The sequence below is a fragment of the Aotus nancymaae genome, unplaced genomic scaffold (genome assembly GCF_030222135.1).
Source record: "Aotus nancymaae isolate 86718 unplaced genomic scaffold, 86718_ANA_hifiasm-v0.15.2.pri h1tg000020l, whole genome shotgun sequence".
NCBI classification, from domain to species: Eukaryota; Metazoa; Chordata; class Mammalia; order Primates; family Aotidae; genus Aotus; species Aotus nancymaae.
In genome coordinates this window covers 45,625,549-45,641,889 of record NW_026988432.1, presented here as the reverse complement: position 1 = coordinate 45,641,889, position 16,341 = coordinate 45,625,549, and the positions used below count along the sequence as shown (strand labels likewise).

Here is a 16,341-nt window from a genome sequence, read left to right as displayed (position 1 = left end):
GATGGACAAAACATCATCTTATCGAGTTGCTGCACCAATACTATGTATGTACACTTCTCCGCAAAGTCAATTGTGAAGCTTAAAATATTTTTACTTTTTGTTATAAAACAAAGGCTTGTTATTGCTAAACTGTAGAAATGTATCAGAAGAATAGATAATTAAACATAATTATTTCTTCAGTTAACAGATTTTGGTGAATAATTCCAGAAAATTTCTATGCAGATACAAAATATATGTACACAGCATATTTTTATTTTTATATTCAAGTGTTCACATTGGGCACATTATTGTACATACTTGATTTTAAAATATTGTAAGTTGGACATCATTCCTTATCAATATATAAAAAATTGTCTCTTTTTTTTATTACACAGTACAAATGTACCCAAATTTTCCGACCAAATTCTATTCTAATAGACATTGGGTTGCTAAGAATTTTTCATTATTACAGCAATAATGAAATGAATACCCTTGTATGTAATTTTTAATCAGTTGAACCAGTGTACCTGGAGCTAAATTCAGGGAATAGAGATTGTTGCATAAAAGTGTATATATATTTTAACTTTTGTTAGCTGTTGTCAAATTGCTGTCCCAAAACATTATATCAACTTACACTTTCACTTCAATTAAGTAAATAATTTTCTACTTCTGCCTCAGCAATACATATCTAGTATTTATAACAAAAATCTAGTATTTTTATTATAAACTGCCAATCTGATGGGTGGATTTTTTTTTACTTGTTTAATTGTTGTTCTTTGCTGTTTTATATCTGATTTTGACTAAGGGTGTACATCTTTACTTCCGCATATTAACTATTTGTGTATTTTTTTAATTCAAGACCTATCTGTGCTTATATAAGTGAAAGAGCTCTTTATTCCTTTTGCCTATTTTTCTTTTGAATCACCAATTTTTTCTTATAGTTTTTTTTTTATGGTAGTCCTATTTTTAGTTCATTGAGAAATCTCCATGCTGTTTTCCATAGAAGTTGAACTAATTTACCTTCCTACCTAAGTGCAAACTATATTTCTTACAGTTTTACAAAAATTAAGTATATATTTTGGAAATGGACCTTTGTTATACATGTAAAAAATCTTTTTTTTTTTTTTGCTTATGCTTACTTACCATATAGATATTTTAATTTTGATGTCGCCAAATTTGTCAATCCTTTATTGGTCCTGGATTTAGATAGACCTTCCCCAATTCAAGGTACTTCAATTTTTACTCATTTTTTTTTTCCTCATGCTAGTTTCCTTTACATTTAAATATGTTTTCCATCTGGAATATTTTCTGGTATAAGTAAGTTAACTTTAAACTTCATATGGAACCAAAAGAGAGACCGCATAGCCAAGACAGTCCAAGAAAAAACTGGAGGCATCACACTGCCTGACTTCAAGCTATACTACAAGCCTACAGTAATCAAAACAACATGATACTGGTACCAAAACAGAGACATAAACCAATGGAACAGAATAGAGGTCTCAGAAGCAACACCACACATCTACAACAATCTGATCTTTTACAAACCTGACATAAACAAGCAATGGGGAAAGGATTCCCTGTTTAATAAATGGTGTTGGGAAAACTGGCTAGCCATGTGCAGAAAGCAGAAACTGGACCCCTTCCTGACATCTTACACTAAAATTAATTCCAGATGGATTAAAGATTTAAACATAAGACCTAACACCACAAGAAGGTCTTTACCATGAGAAGGTCTTATGGTGTTAGGTCTTAGGTTTAATAAGAAGAAAAACCTAGGCAATACCATTCAGGACAATGGCATAGGCAAGGACTTCATGACTAAAACACCAAAAAGAATGGCAACAAAAGCCAAAATAGACAAATGGGATCTAATTAAACTTCAGAGCTTCTGTACAGCAAAAGAAACAATCATTAGACCAAACCAGCAACCAACAGAATGGGAAAAAAATTTTTGCAATCTATCCATCTGACAAAGGACTAATATCCAGAATCTACAAAGAACTAACACAGATTTACAAAAAAAAAAAAAAAAAAAAAAGACCCATTCAAAAGTGAGTGAAGGATATGAACAGAGATTTTTCAAAATAAGACATTTATGAGGCCAACAAACAAATGAAAAAATGCTCATCATCACTGGTCATTAGAGAAATGCAAATCAAAACTACATTGAGATACGACCTCATGCCAGTTAGAATGGCGATCATTAAAAAAATCGGGAGACAATAGATGCTGGAGAGGATGTGGAGAAATAGGAACACTTTTACACTGTTGGTGGGAGTGTGAATTACTTCAACCATTGTGGAAGACAGTGTAGTGATTCCTCAAGGATCTAGAAACAGAAATCCCATTTGACCCAGCAATCCCATTACTGGTATATACCCAAAGGGTTATCAATCATTCTATTATAAAGACACATGCACATGTATGTTCATTGTGGCACTGTTTACAATAGCAAAGACCTGGAACCAACTTTAATGCCTATCAATGATAGACTGGACAAGGAAAATGTGGCTTATATACACCATGGAACACTATGCAGCCATAAAAAATGATGAGTTCGTGTCCTTCATAGGGACATGGATGAATCTGGAAATCATTATTCTCAGCAAACTGACACAAGAACAGAAAATCAAACACTGCATGTTCTCACTCACAGGTGGGTGTTGAACAATGAGAACACGTGGACACAGGGAGGGGAGCATCACACACTGGGGTCTGTTGTGGGGGAGCTAGGGGAGGGGCAGTGGGCGGTGGGGAGGGTGGGGAGGGATAACGTGGAGAGAAATGCCAGATATAGGTGATGGGGGAATGGAGGCAGCAAACCACCTTGCCATGTATGTACCTATGCAACAATCCTGCATGACCTGCACATGTACCCCAGAACCTAAAGTACAATTAAAAAAAGTAAGTTAATTTTGTTCTAAGTGGCTAGCCACGTGCCTCAACACCGTCTTTTGAATTATGTACATTTTGCTCAGTGATTTGAAAAGCCATCTTTATTTCAGACTAGAGATCTTTTCTTAATTCATATATTAAATTTATTTTTGGATCCCTAATTTCAGTGATATTTTATTCAGTTCCATGTTCCACATTGCATTAATAACTATAGTATTAAAATGTTTAGTAACTTGTCAGACCTGAGTTTACTAATTACTATTTTTTCTAAAATGTTCATTTCTATTCTTATTTGTTGTTCCATATGAAATACAAAATTATTTTGATAAATTGTACACAAACAAAAGACTTGGAGGTCTTTTCATAATACTGTCTCTTTCTGTATGAAAACAAGAGCATCTTTCTATTGGTTCATGACTTCTTTATGTTTCCTGGGAACGCTTGAAGTTTTTGTCAGACAGGTGGTACATATTATTTCTCAGCTTCTTTATAAGATAGTTCATACTTATACTTGCCACTTTAAGTGGGACATATTTATTTTATTATATTCCATAACTGATAATTATTTAGGTTATTGAATTTTGCTTATTAATTATGTACTCAACATTCTTAATTAAATATTCATATGTCTTACAAGTTATAGTTGATTCTCTTGGAATTCCCATGTAGACAAATTTATGGTTTATTAATAATAATAATATTAACTCCTTTCCAATATTTTGCTTTGGCTATTCCATCTAGAAAATACTAAGAATGTAATAGTGAGTTTTCTCCCCTGATTTTAGTAAGACTATGTTTACCATTTTGACACTAGGAATAATAGTAGATTTTTGTATAGTATATTATTTCTATTAAGTGAGAGACCATTCAATTTTTTTATGTTTTATTTTTTCATTTAAAAACAGATGATAAATTATATCAAGCTTTTCAAAACACCCATAGAACTTATTTTATAATTTGAGTTGTTATAATGATTAATTACTGTAATAGATCATTTTAGACATTAAATCGTCTTGCATTCCTAGAAAGAATTTCAATTGGTCATGACTTACTCTTCTAGTGTGCTACCCAAATTTATATGTCAGTATATTATTTCGAACATTAGCAATTATATTAGTGAATTAATTATTCCATTTGACTTGTTGTTGTGTTGCATTTTGTGTTTGTTGCCTTTGTCTAACTTGTTTTCAGAATCATTTTTTATGATCTATCAATGACTAAAGATATAAATTAAAACCTCTTTGTCCTATCTAGTTTGCCTATGGGGTTTTTTTTAACATGTTATGCTATTTTACTTTATGCAAAAATGTTTGTAACAATTACATCTTCACCATGTATTGCAACCCACGTATTTAGTTGTCTCATTTTTTTTTTTAATTTGCCTCATCCAAACAGGAAAAGAAGTCAGACTCTCTTCACTGATAATATGATTGTATATCTAGAAAACCCAAAAGACTCCACCCTAGAAGTCTCCCAGAACTGATAAATGACTTTAGTAGTTTCGGGATGCAAAACCAACATACAAAAGTCAGTAGCATTTTTTATACCCCATTAACATGCAAGCTGAGAGTCAAGTCAAGAATACAATCTGATTCATTATAGCCACACAAGAATATAAAATACCTAGGAATACATCTAACCAAGGAGGTGGAAGATATTTACAAGGAGAACTACAAAACACTACTATAAGAAGTAATAGATGATATAAACAAATGAAAAACCATTTCATGTTCATGTATTGGAAGAACTGATATTATTAAAATGGCCATGCTGCCCAAAGCAATCTATAGATTCAATACTATTCCTATAGAGCTACCAATGTCATTTTTCACAGAACTAGAAAAAAATAAACAAACTATTCTATAATACATGTGAAACAAAAAAAGAGCCCAAATAGCCAAAGCAATCCTAAGCAAAAAGAACAAGTTTGGAGACATCACATTACCCAACTTCAAACTATGCTACAAAGCTACAGTAACCAAAATGGCATGGTACTGATACAAAAACAAAAACAGCATAGTACTGGTATAAAAACAGACACATAGACCAATGGAACTAAAAATATTAAGAGAAGTGAACATTAAAAACATGATTTTTTCTAGAGTCAAAAATGCCCAAAATCAAAATTTTAAATTGTCCCTTGTCCCATAAATTGTCCTTTATTGCTATTCTTTATGGTTGGTAGATGTTCTATGATCCAATTAAAGATAGAACATCACATTTAGTTTTTTTGTTCTTTAAGTTATGGGATACATGTGCAGAACATGCCGATTTGTTACATAGGTATACATGTGCCATGGTGGTTTGCTGCACCTATCAACCTGTCATCTAGGTTGTAAGCCCTGCATGCATAGTTGTCTCTTTAGTCTGTGTTAGTCTAGTACAATCCCCTACTGTATTTTGTATGTCATATTGTTGTCCAGGGTATTTTTTACTAGGAATTCTAAAATTGATGTTTTTCTGATTATTTTCTCTTTTGATAATTCAGGTTAAATATTTTGGGCAAGAATACTGTGTGTGTGACATTGTATAGTTTTCATTACCTCATGAAAGGAGGTACATATTGACAGTTTGTCTCATTATTAACAATAATAGGTTTCATCAATCAGTAAGATTGTAAGATACTTTGAGACCATGTAAACTCCTAGTTTTCTAACCAACTTTTACTCAATAGTATGAGTACCCATTGATGGTCTTTGTCTGAATCCTTTATTTATGTTGCTCAGTGCAATATCTGAATTTTCTACTTCCATCATTTTCTTCTCTATTTATTAACTGGCAATCTTCCCTAAAGAAAACTTACTCCTCATCATCACCACCACCCTTTTGAGAAACACTATGGACTCATGTATTCTATTTCATTCAGTGTACCATATAGCTCATTAACATCAACTTTTAGTACTTTTTGCATCAAAGACACTTAAACTATGATTATGTAGCAAAAGTCTTTATTATTATAAGATATATGCTGCAGCAATTCAGTGGCACATCTACAACTCACTTTTAAACTATTCAGCAAAAGATGTGTTTATACATAGAAAGAGCTAATGGGGCAAAATGTTAACATATTGTAAATCTGGATGAAGGTTTGAATTTTTTTTTTTCTTTTTAGGTTTTGGGGTACATGTGAAGAACATGCAAGATTGTTGCATAGGTACACACATGGCAGTGTGATTTGCTGCCTTCCTCCCCATCACCTATATCTGGCATTTCTCCCCATGCTATCTCTCCCCAACTCCCCACCCACTACTGTCCCTCCCCTATTTCCCCCCGACAGACCCCAGTGTGTGAAGCTCCTCTCCTTGTGTCCATGTGTTCTCATTGTTCAATACCCACCCATGAGTGAGAACATGCGGTGTTTGATTTTCTGTTCTTGTGTCAGTTTGCTGAGAATGATGGTTTCCAGATACATCCATGTCCCTACAAAGGACATGAACTCATCATTTTTTATGGCTGCATAGTATTCCATGGTGTATATGTGCCACATTTTCCCTGTCCAGTCTATCATCGATGGGCATTTGGGTTGCTTCCAAGTCTTTGCTATTGTAAACAGTGCTGCAATGAACATTTGTGTGCATGTGTCCTTATAGTAGAATGATTTATAATCCTTTGGATATATGCCCAGTAATGGGATTGCTGAGTCAAACGGAATTTCTATTTCTAGATCCTTGAGGAATTGCCACACTGTCTTCCACAATGGTTGAACTAATTTATACTCCCACCAACAGTGTAAAAGTGTTCCTTTTCTCCACATCCTCTCCAGCATCTGTTGTCTCCTGATTTTTTAATGATCGCCATTCTAACTGGCATGAGGTCATATCTCAATGTAGTTTTGATTTGCATTCCTCTAATGACCAGTGATGATGAGCATTTTTTCATATGTTTGTTGGCCTCATGTATGTCTTCTTTTGTAAAGTGTCTGTTCATATCCTTCGCCCACTTTTGAATAGGCTTATTTGTTTTTTTCAAAGGTTTGAATTTTTAAGTAAAAATAGAGAAAAACAAAACACAAACTAAATGTTGAAAATTGATTAGTTCTTCCATTCAGTTCTTCCACAAATACCTCTGACAGATTCTTTTTTCTTTGTTAACAGGATAAGTATCTTCCCTTTGTACCTAATTTCAAAAGAAGGAAAGTGTTCCCCCTGAGCTTCCATCTCCCTATTCCTCCACCCACTTTGAATCTGCCATCTGGTAACTGTCTATTTTAACTTCATCATGCTCCCATCTCTCTTTCCCTTCCCATTGAAACCACTATTTCAGGTTCCTTACCTAAACTATTATGGTAGCCTCCAAATTCATCTTTCTCCCTGTAGTGTCTCTTGGCTACTCACTCATTACAGAGCTTCCACGACAAACTCTAAAAACACAACTTTAAGGTCAATGCCTTGCTCAAAAGCCCACATTGGTTCTCTCTTTGCCATTGAATGTAGTCCAAATTTCTCAGCAGAGCGTTCCAAGTCCATCACATTTGCTTTCATTCTGTTCTATCAGCGTCCCTGCTAACTCTCACAAGTGAGAAACTTAGTCCAGTACAATTCCTTTTGGGCCTGAAAAAATATGTATTTCTTACTGCCTTTTTTCCCATCCACATCTTTATTTGTCATGAATGTAGTCATCCTAAAAATTTAAAAATCTACCTCTTCTGTAAAGTGCTTTCAAATTCCCTTAGTGGGAAACTTATTTCCTTCTTGCAGGGGCTCATAAAACACTATAGGTCTTTCCTATACCACATATGTCAGTGTGCCCAGTAAAAAACAAGCCTCGTCACACCTTTGAGATCCAGTCAAGATTATAGCCTTCTTAAACTTGGGAACTTATATTATCTATTTTTTAAAAATTTCTACTGGCAACTAGCACAGTGCCTAGCAGGACTCAAGAAACACTGGTGAAATGGAATTTTCAAAACTGCAGTCAAGAAACAGTTTCTGAAAATTATGGAGTAAGCTGTTTACATGCCCATGTACTATATACATACCCCTAAATGGAAAATACCCTGGACAAACATCAGTCACAACTGTTACTTTTCATACTGGTATCATCACAATTAATGGCAGGGTCTTCAAAAATGAAAAGCAATGGTGGAAAAATCTTAAGACCATGAGGCTGATGACACTTTCTTTCCACCATATACAGTAAATAACCTGGAGACATAAATATACCATAAAGTTTTTACAATACAAAGTCATTTTCATCTGAGAGGAAATATGGAGTTACTGCATTTTCTTTACTTTTTTTTTTTTTTTTTTTTGGTCAGGGTCTCAGTGTCACTCAAGCTGCAGTGGAGTGGCATGATCTTGGCTCTGTACATCCTCTGCCTCCCAGGCTCAAGCAATCCTCCCACCTAAGCCTCCTGAGTAGCTGGGACTACAGGAGTGCATCACCACACCCAGCTAATATTTTGCATTTGTTTGTAGAGACAGGATTTCGCCATGTTGCCCAAGCTTGTCCTGAACTTCCAGGCTCAAGAGATCCTCCTGCCTCAGTTTCCCAAAGTGCTGAGATTATAGGCATTAGCTACCATGCCCAGCCTACAGCACTTTCTTGAGAAGAGACATGACATAAAGAAAGCAGTGTTTTAAAAAACACTGTTCTGGGAAATGAATATAACATGGATTAAAATAGAGAGTTTCTAATTATACAAAATGTATAATTAGAAGCATGCACAGCAATGCCAAGTGAAGGGGTCTGGAGAGAAACCATGAGAGCAGAAATGAAGACTGAAAGGCAAAGTGGAAACAACAGAAGCAATTGACTATGGCTGTATTCAATTAAACACTATAAAATTTAAAGTATAAAATGAGAGATTTAGATAAGCTGCAAAGAAAGGAAGAAATTAAGTATTTTAGCAATCAGTTATATGATGCCACAAACGTATGGCTGTTAACATTGTAAGATTTCTCTCAAGTCATCTCCAACAAAACTAGGCTTTGTATTCCCAAAGCATCTTATGCATGCTTCTATTCAGCAAGTGGAAAAAAAAAATCTGTTGTTTTCCCCATCTTACCCAGCCTGAAGCCACATCAGGACAAGGACCTATTCTATCCATCTTTGTAACCTAGGTCCCTATTATAGTGCAAGGAACATAGTAAGCCGAAGAAATAAATGTTGTAGAACTGTCCTGGTGATAACTTACTACAAGTTAAAAAAAATAGCCTGAGGTTGCACATGAAATCCAAACATTACAGTGGGACTGTGGCTAACCCACACAGGTGTGTGAGTAGAACAGTCTTCTAGAAGGGAGTAGTAATACTTCTGTGTCAGTGTGTTTGCAGCTACAAGGTAACCTCCTTAACAGCAGAGTTCAAAACTGTTTTGAACACAGTGCCTTATACAGTGTTAAACATGTAGCAGATACTCAGAATTATCATATATTTTTAATGTTTACAAAACACAGCAATAATAGCTTACTCTCTTTTACCATTCTTATTTTATCATAAAATATTTATGTATTAGATAGAGTTTGCGGTTCTCAAAATCATTTGAGATTTTCCCTTGTTCATAAACATTGTTTCTATGTAGAGAAGAAAAGCATATAAAGATGTGATGCTGTTGAATTCTCATTCTAGAATTGACTAGAGAAAAACAAAATTAAGATTTTTCCTTAGATCTGCTTTAAAAGAAAAGAAGACGAGTTAGGTTATAGATTACTTTGGTCAATTATAAACAAAATCTCTCTAAAAGTGTAAAACTAAAAACACAATTTTATTATAAGTATCTTTTTCTCATTGGTTAGTTTTTTTAATTTTTTTTTTTTAATTTGGGACAGAGTCTTGCTCTGTCACCCAGGCTGGAGTACGGTGGCGAGATCCCAACTTGCTGCAACCTCCCACTCCCAGGTTCAAGCAATTCTCCTGCCCCAGCCTCCAGAGTAGCTGGGATTACAGGTGTCTGCAACCAGCCCAGCTAATTTTTTTGCATTTTTTAGTAAAGTTGGGGTTTCACCATGTTGGCCAGACTGGTCTCGAACTTCTGACCTAAAGTGATCCACCCACCTTGGCCTCCCAAAGAGCTGAGATTACAGGTGTGAGCCACCATATCCAGCCTAGGTTTTGTTGTTGTTGTTTAATTTTAATGGTTACTTCCAGTCATCATGATTTCTGTTCATATCCTTGAGATCAATTTTGTGACTTCACCTAAAATCAACTAATCTACTCATGAGTCATATTTCATACATATTTCAAGCTATAATCTATTCATCTAGTCCAGGGATCATCAAACATTTTCTATAAAGGCCAAGATAAATAATTATTTTAGGCTTTCTATGCCAACACGGTCTGTGTCATAACTTCTTAGCCCTGCTGTTGTAGAGCGAAAGGAGCCACAATTTATATTCAAATGACTATGGCTGTGTTCAACTAAAAAAAAAAAAAAACCACACAGTGGACCCTATTTAACCCATGGCAATAATTTGCCAACATCTACTTAAGTTTTTATTTTTACTTTTATTATGAAAATTTTCAAATATACACAAAACAAACCATATACTATTATTTAGATTTAACAGTTGTCAATATTTGCCATATTTTTTTATCTATTTCATTGCTGAATTATTATGAAGAAAATTTCCATCATTATGACATTTCACGCCTACATAATTCACATATCTGTAAAAATAAACATAATATGGCTGGGCACAGAGGCTCACGGCTGTAATCCAAGCGCTTAGGGAGGTTGAGGGGGGTAGACCACTTGAAGTCAGGAGTTCAAGATCAGTCTGGCAACATGGTGAAACCCCATCACTACTAAAACTAAAAAAAATTAGCTATGCGTGGTGGCTCGCTCCTGTAGTCCCAGCTACTTAGGAGGCTGAGACACGAGAATTGCTTGTTCTGGGAGACAGAGGTTGCAGTGAGCCAAGATCGAGCCACTGCAATCTCAGCTCTTTTGTCCAAATCAGAAATCATTACCAACCAGACATTGCATGTGATTGTTATATATTAAAAAGAAAAGTATCTTTTAATCTAAAATGTAGCCCCCAGCTCCCAGACGTCTATGTGTGTGACATTGACTCTTTGAGGAATAGTTTAATTTTAAACAATGTGAACAAGATCTACAATCAATATATCTCGTAGGAATATTAATACAGTATAGAGGCAAACACAAAATTTTTATTTATATAATGCCTAACTTATTTACTTCAATTTCTCCTCCATGTTTAAGGTTTTTGTCTTTCACCTATTTTTTAAAACAATTTGTAGAGTTCATTAGGATAATTTAGACACATATATAAAACTAGAGGCTCACACATATCATCAAAATATAGTTAACAGCAATTTATTATATATTTCAAAATAGCTACAAGAGAAGAACCGTAAGCTTCCCAACACAAAGAAATGATAAATGTTTGAAGTGATGGATGTCGCAGTTGCCCTGATTTAATCATTATAACACTGCATACAGATATGAAAACATCACATGCACCCCAAAGATATGTACAGCTGTTACTTACCAATTTAAAAATACTTTATCGTTAAAAGGAAAAAAAAGGCACATTCTGAAGAATTTCTCTGAAGTATGAGTTCATGCTATGGATGCTATGTAAGTGAAGGTGGATAAAACAGTTACTGTCATTAGGCCCGAGAACTTCTAGATCAATAAAATGTGTTATCTTTAGTTAAACATGCTGATAATTTTGTTTTTCAAAATTATTTTTATAGGGGCTGATTATTTTGTTTTCTTAAAAGATATTGCAATATTTCAAGCTAACAACAAATATAGAAACGCCAACAGTTAAGATACATTCTGGAGTTTGCAATGCCTTATAAAAAAGAGGAATATCCTCTTCTCTAGAGAATTTTGACCCCTATGGAAAACTTTGTCAGCTCACCAGGGAAATTCCAGACAAAAAATCACCCCAAATCTCACAAAATTTCCATGAAATGAGAACTGTTCTATGTACGTGGAGGTACACATACTAAAACAATGTTCAGAGTGAAGGAAGGAGTTCACTGAGATGGGAAAGAAGCAACAGTGCAATGAGAGGTTACAGATGAGGTTCCTGGAAGAAAGAAGTGAAAACAATGTGGATAAGGAAATGGAACAGTTTGTGTGGCCTATGTTGTAAAGTATCTTAACTCACTGGCATTAGGAAAGAGGACTACCAAGTCAGGAAAAGGGACAGGACCAGGTGAGATGGGAGTACGTGAAGGAAAACCAATTAAATGTGCTAATTGAAAGCTGGAACGAAGATCGAGTTCTCAGTTAAGTAAAGGCATAGAGTAGTTTGAAGGAGATGAGTTTGTAAAAATGAGAAGGACCTAAGGCTTGGCATAAGACACAAGATAGACAACAAAAGCAATGATGTCTGCACTGTCCAATATGGTAGCCACTAGCCACATGTGGTTATTTACATTTAAATTAAGTAAAGTTAAATATTCACTTCTTCAGTCATAATAACATATTTTTAATCCTCAATAGTCACATATTATAAGTGGCTACCATATCAGACAGCATAGATAGAGAATATTTTTGCATTGCAGAAAGTTCTACTGGATAGCACTGTTCTGAGGACATTAAAGTGAGTAAGAAAGAGAAAAAGGCAGGGAAGGAGGCAAGGGAGAGAAAGTGATTCGTAAATTCCCTCTCTGTGTTTAACATCGCATTGGCTCTCATGTGACTGTCTAGACAGAAGTTGCTCTGCAGTGTTGGAGTTCTATCACATCTCCTCTCCAGAAAGACGCTTGAGAGGTTGCTGCTGCCTTATGAATCCTCTAGTCGGATAGGATTGGTGGAGCAAGGCATTGAGTTAGGGGTGGAGCCAGGGTTGGGTTTAGGGAAAGGTAATTTAATAGTAAAGAAGGCCCCCGTACATGCGCAGCCATCATGCCCAGAATCCAAGGTGCATAAAACATTGACTTGCCACTGGAACGCTGCAAGAGTAGGTCCTGTTGTCTCTGGTGCGCAGTGATTCTTCTGTTATTCATGGTCAGACAACCTGATACTAATATTGCCCAGACTAAGTCATAGCTTGAGACAGTCTATTTTACTTGACATTTCTCATTAGAGAAAATTGGCCAGCTCATCCTTCTAAATTTCATTTATTTACATCTGCCATTTCCAATCATAAGCATTCTTATTCACTGCAAATAAACATGGGCAGCCTGTCTCCTTCCCTCTACACTCTATGATGAATAATATGAAAATTCAAACCACACATCTTCTTTGCTACAAATCTGTAGTGAAATGACAGCACTCTATAGACTCACTGACCTGCAGAGATTTTCTTCCTTTTGGAGAAATTTTGAATAACTTTTTGACCGTAATCAGCATCTTATCAGATAGGTCTCTTGTTCCAAGTAGCCATTTCAAACTAGGAGGGCATCCAGTGTTTATGAGCTTCCTGCCACTCACAATATTTATACTAGACATTGCCAGGGGAAGAGAAGAGAGACAAAAAATATGTCCAACTGCTGCCTTGCGAAGGTTGCTATTTATTTTCACAAACCTCAGGACTGCATTCAGTTTCCCATCTACATGTGTGGGCAGCCATTTCTTCAGTGTATTCCCTATGTTCTAATTGGCTCACTGTACAGATTCTTGGCTCTGTGCTTGGGAATCGTCATTGACTTTTAACCCACCTCACCTGCAGAGCAGCTTTCTGTGTTTCCATTAGTATTTCAGGCACCGAATCTCATTTTTAAAATTGTCAGGGTTTTAATTGGTGGTTCTCACTATTCACCCTTAATTAAGTTTAGTAATATTTAAATGTTTGTTTTGTAGCATTTTAAAAAGAATCATAAAGAGAGAAAAATAATTAAGGAGAGAAAATAATTCCTTCAGAGGGAAAATGGAGGATTCCTTGGACTTAAGCCTGGTAAGTTAATGGGAATTAGGAGTCAGTTAATGCAGAGGCTCTAATAATTGTAAGTATCATTGTTTTACTTGTTTGAATTAATAACTTTAAAAAAAAACCCTCACTCTCACATTAGCAAATTTTGTCTCTTAACAAGTGAAAATAACTGAAACTTTCCCAGCATCTACTAAAATGGAAAGTTTGTAATTTTCTACTATGACCTGAGGGTTTGGCTACAAACAGATAATCGAATGAATAAGATGAGGGTTCAAGTTATACCTGCCTATTTAATATGGGGAGATATTAAACCACTTGTAAAGACAGTCTGGGGTGAGAAGCCCCTATCACCTGTATAATCCTCCATATTTCTGTTCACTGTAAGTGCCTGCCACTGAAAACCTTCAGTGAAGGAGTGAATCTTCCTTGCCCCATCGAGAGTTGCTTCTCAGGTGGAAGAAGGGTGTGTCCCCAAGTTTTTACCTGGGAGCAATGATGATCTTGTCAAGCATTTCAGTGAGACCAGCCCAAGTTTTTAGGGTGGGGATCCAGACTGGTTATACGTACCTTCAGTCCTTCTCCCAGAGGAAGGCAGAAACACCTGAAAGCCTGCATGTAAGAACATCTACTGAGAAATTATTTTAATCAGACACCAGCTGAGTGGGAGAAAGAAAAAGAACAGAGAACAAACAAAACTCCCTTGGTCTTGGATGTGAGAGAATCCAGCAGAGATGGACTGGAGTTTCTTCAGAATAGCTGTAGTGCTGTTCATTTTTCTGGTGAGTGGATTCTGGTAAAAATTCTTCAAAATCATGCTCATTGTAAACAAGTGGAAATGTTTTAGAAAATGTTAGTAGGCATTATTTCTAACCTAAACCCATTAAAAATGTGTGTTAATAACAAAGTGATTTTATGAACTAGATTTTTCTATAGCATTTCACTCCTTACTTGAAGATTCAAGACCACGTTAATGCATCAGTGTCAACTCATTATATTACATCTCTGACATTGAAGTTGTTGCTAAGTCATGCTGGGAAAATACTGAATTTAGGAAATTCCTATCACTAGTTAATAGCACTTCGTGGTCCAAAATCTCTTTTGCAAGAGGGTTTTTAAACTAATCAAGTGTGTCTGGATTTTTAACCTAAATATTTTTTCATTGTTTCAGTATCTTTGGTGTTGTAATTACTGGAATTTTTAATACATAAAATAGCATCCACATAATTTAAAATCATAGCAGCTTATGGCTGGCTTCACTTTCCAAATAATCTTGTCAATTGCATACTTGGTTAGAATCTATACCACTATTATCAAAAGCCCTGCACTGTTTACAATTTTATTTAAAACATTTTAAATTTCAAAAAATGGCAGTATAGGAGGTTTATAAATGACATATTAAGTGAAGAAGTGGCTATAATTAAAGAGTAAGTATGATTATTATTATATTCGATCTTACCACTGGAATGTCAGTGATGATAGCTGTGATACAAAAGTTGTGTACTTGATGGTCAGACGAATGTAATGAAATACTTTATCATTGCCCCCTTACATGTAATTAGTTTTCTCTTTGTAGAGATAATATTAAGTGCACCACTAATGTATTATGTCAATTTCACTTCAGTGAAAATTTGAAAATTGTAATCTCTCTCACAGTAAGGTTAATGTAATTCAAAAAGGCAGGTGCCAAGTAAATTGCCCTCCAGCTTGGCAGGATGTACAGTGTTGTTGTTCACATTTGTTTCTACTTGCTTAATTTTTCAACTGGAATGTTGAGTTGGTATAATAAGTTAGATCTTTGATTCAAAGTATACTGGTTAGTTTGAATTCGGTTTTTTAAATAAGGCAGGACATAATCCATGGATTTAGTTATAAATAACCATAAATAAGTTGGTGGCTTTAGTTCCAAGCTTCCCTTCAAACATTAGTCCTATCCCATGGACTTTTTAGTTGATATTTAGGATCAGTTGATTTCATTACTTAGGATTTGTTAGGGATCACTGAGCATTATACAGTAAGTCATTTGAAATACAAGACTTTCATATTGTCAATAATCAAATACTTTCACTTAAAGTTTCAGATAAATTTGATCCATTAAGAGCTATTATAGTTTTAGTTGATCAGCTTGTTCAGATAGAAATACAATAGCTTTCATAGAATCTCTAAGATGTGCCTTATTCTTAATTTACTTATTTTTAATTAATTACAGCATATAAAATTTCCTTAAACAGTCACTTTCTACTTACTCATTCTTCAATAAAATGTGTCATCATCAATATCATTTATCTTTTTTGAACTTTCTCTGGCTGTGCCTAGATTTTTTGTTGTTGGTTTACGGGAGGTTTTCGGGAATAGGGGAAGAGGAGGTTACAATATTTTATATTGAAATCAATCACAACTCTCTCACATGCCTTATGAAAACTATTTCTCAAAGAACTTACACTATAATGAATTACAATGTTTCATTTTTACATTGATATCATAGCTTTTTTGTGAAACATTTCGCTTTTTAAGTTTTGGAAGATCAAAATTTATTTTAACTACTGTTTTTATCACATAGAATAATTTTGATAATTGTCCTTTGGAGTTTCCTAATCTGTATTTTTCTTTAAAATACTTTTTTCTTTATAAAACAACCACCACTATAGCATATTCTTCTAATTACCTTTCTTCTAGTC

The 16,341-nt window shown here is 34.8% G+C and overlaps 1 protein-coding gene across 1 annotated transcript in view; it reads left to right on the top strand.

The window, feature by feature from the left end:
- The window catches only part of DSG1 (desmoglein 1), a 62,518-nt gene that overhangs the window by 14,306 nt on the left and 31,871 nt on the right, over window positions 1–16,341 (top strand). Inside the window, exons 3-4 of the mRNA XM_012447302.2 lie at window positions 13,597–13,739; window positions 14,316–14,445. Coding sequence (XP_012302725.2) covers window positions 14,398–14,445 — 48 coding nt within the window. The 5' untranslated portion in view covers window positions 13,597–13,739; window positions 14,316–14,397. The remainder of the gene's footprint in view (window positions 1–13,596; window positions 13,740–14,315; window positions 14,446–16,341) is intronic.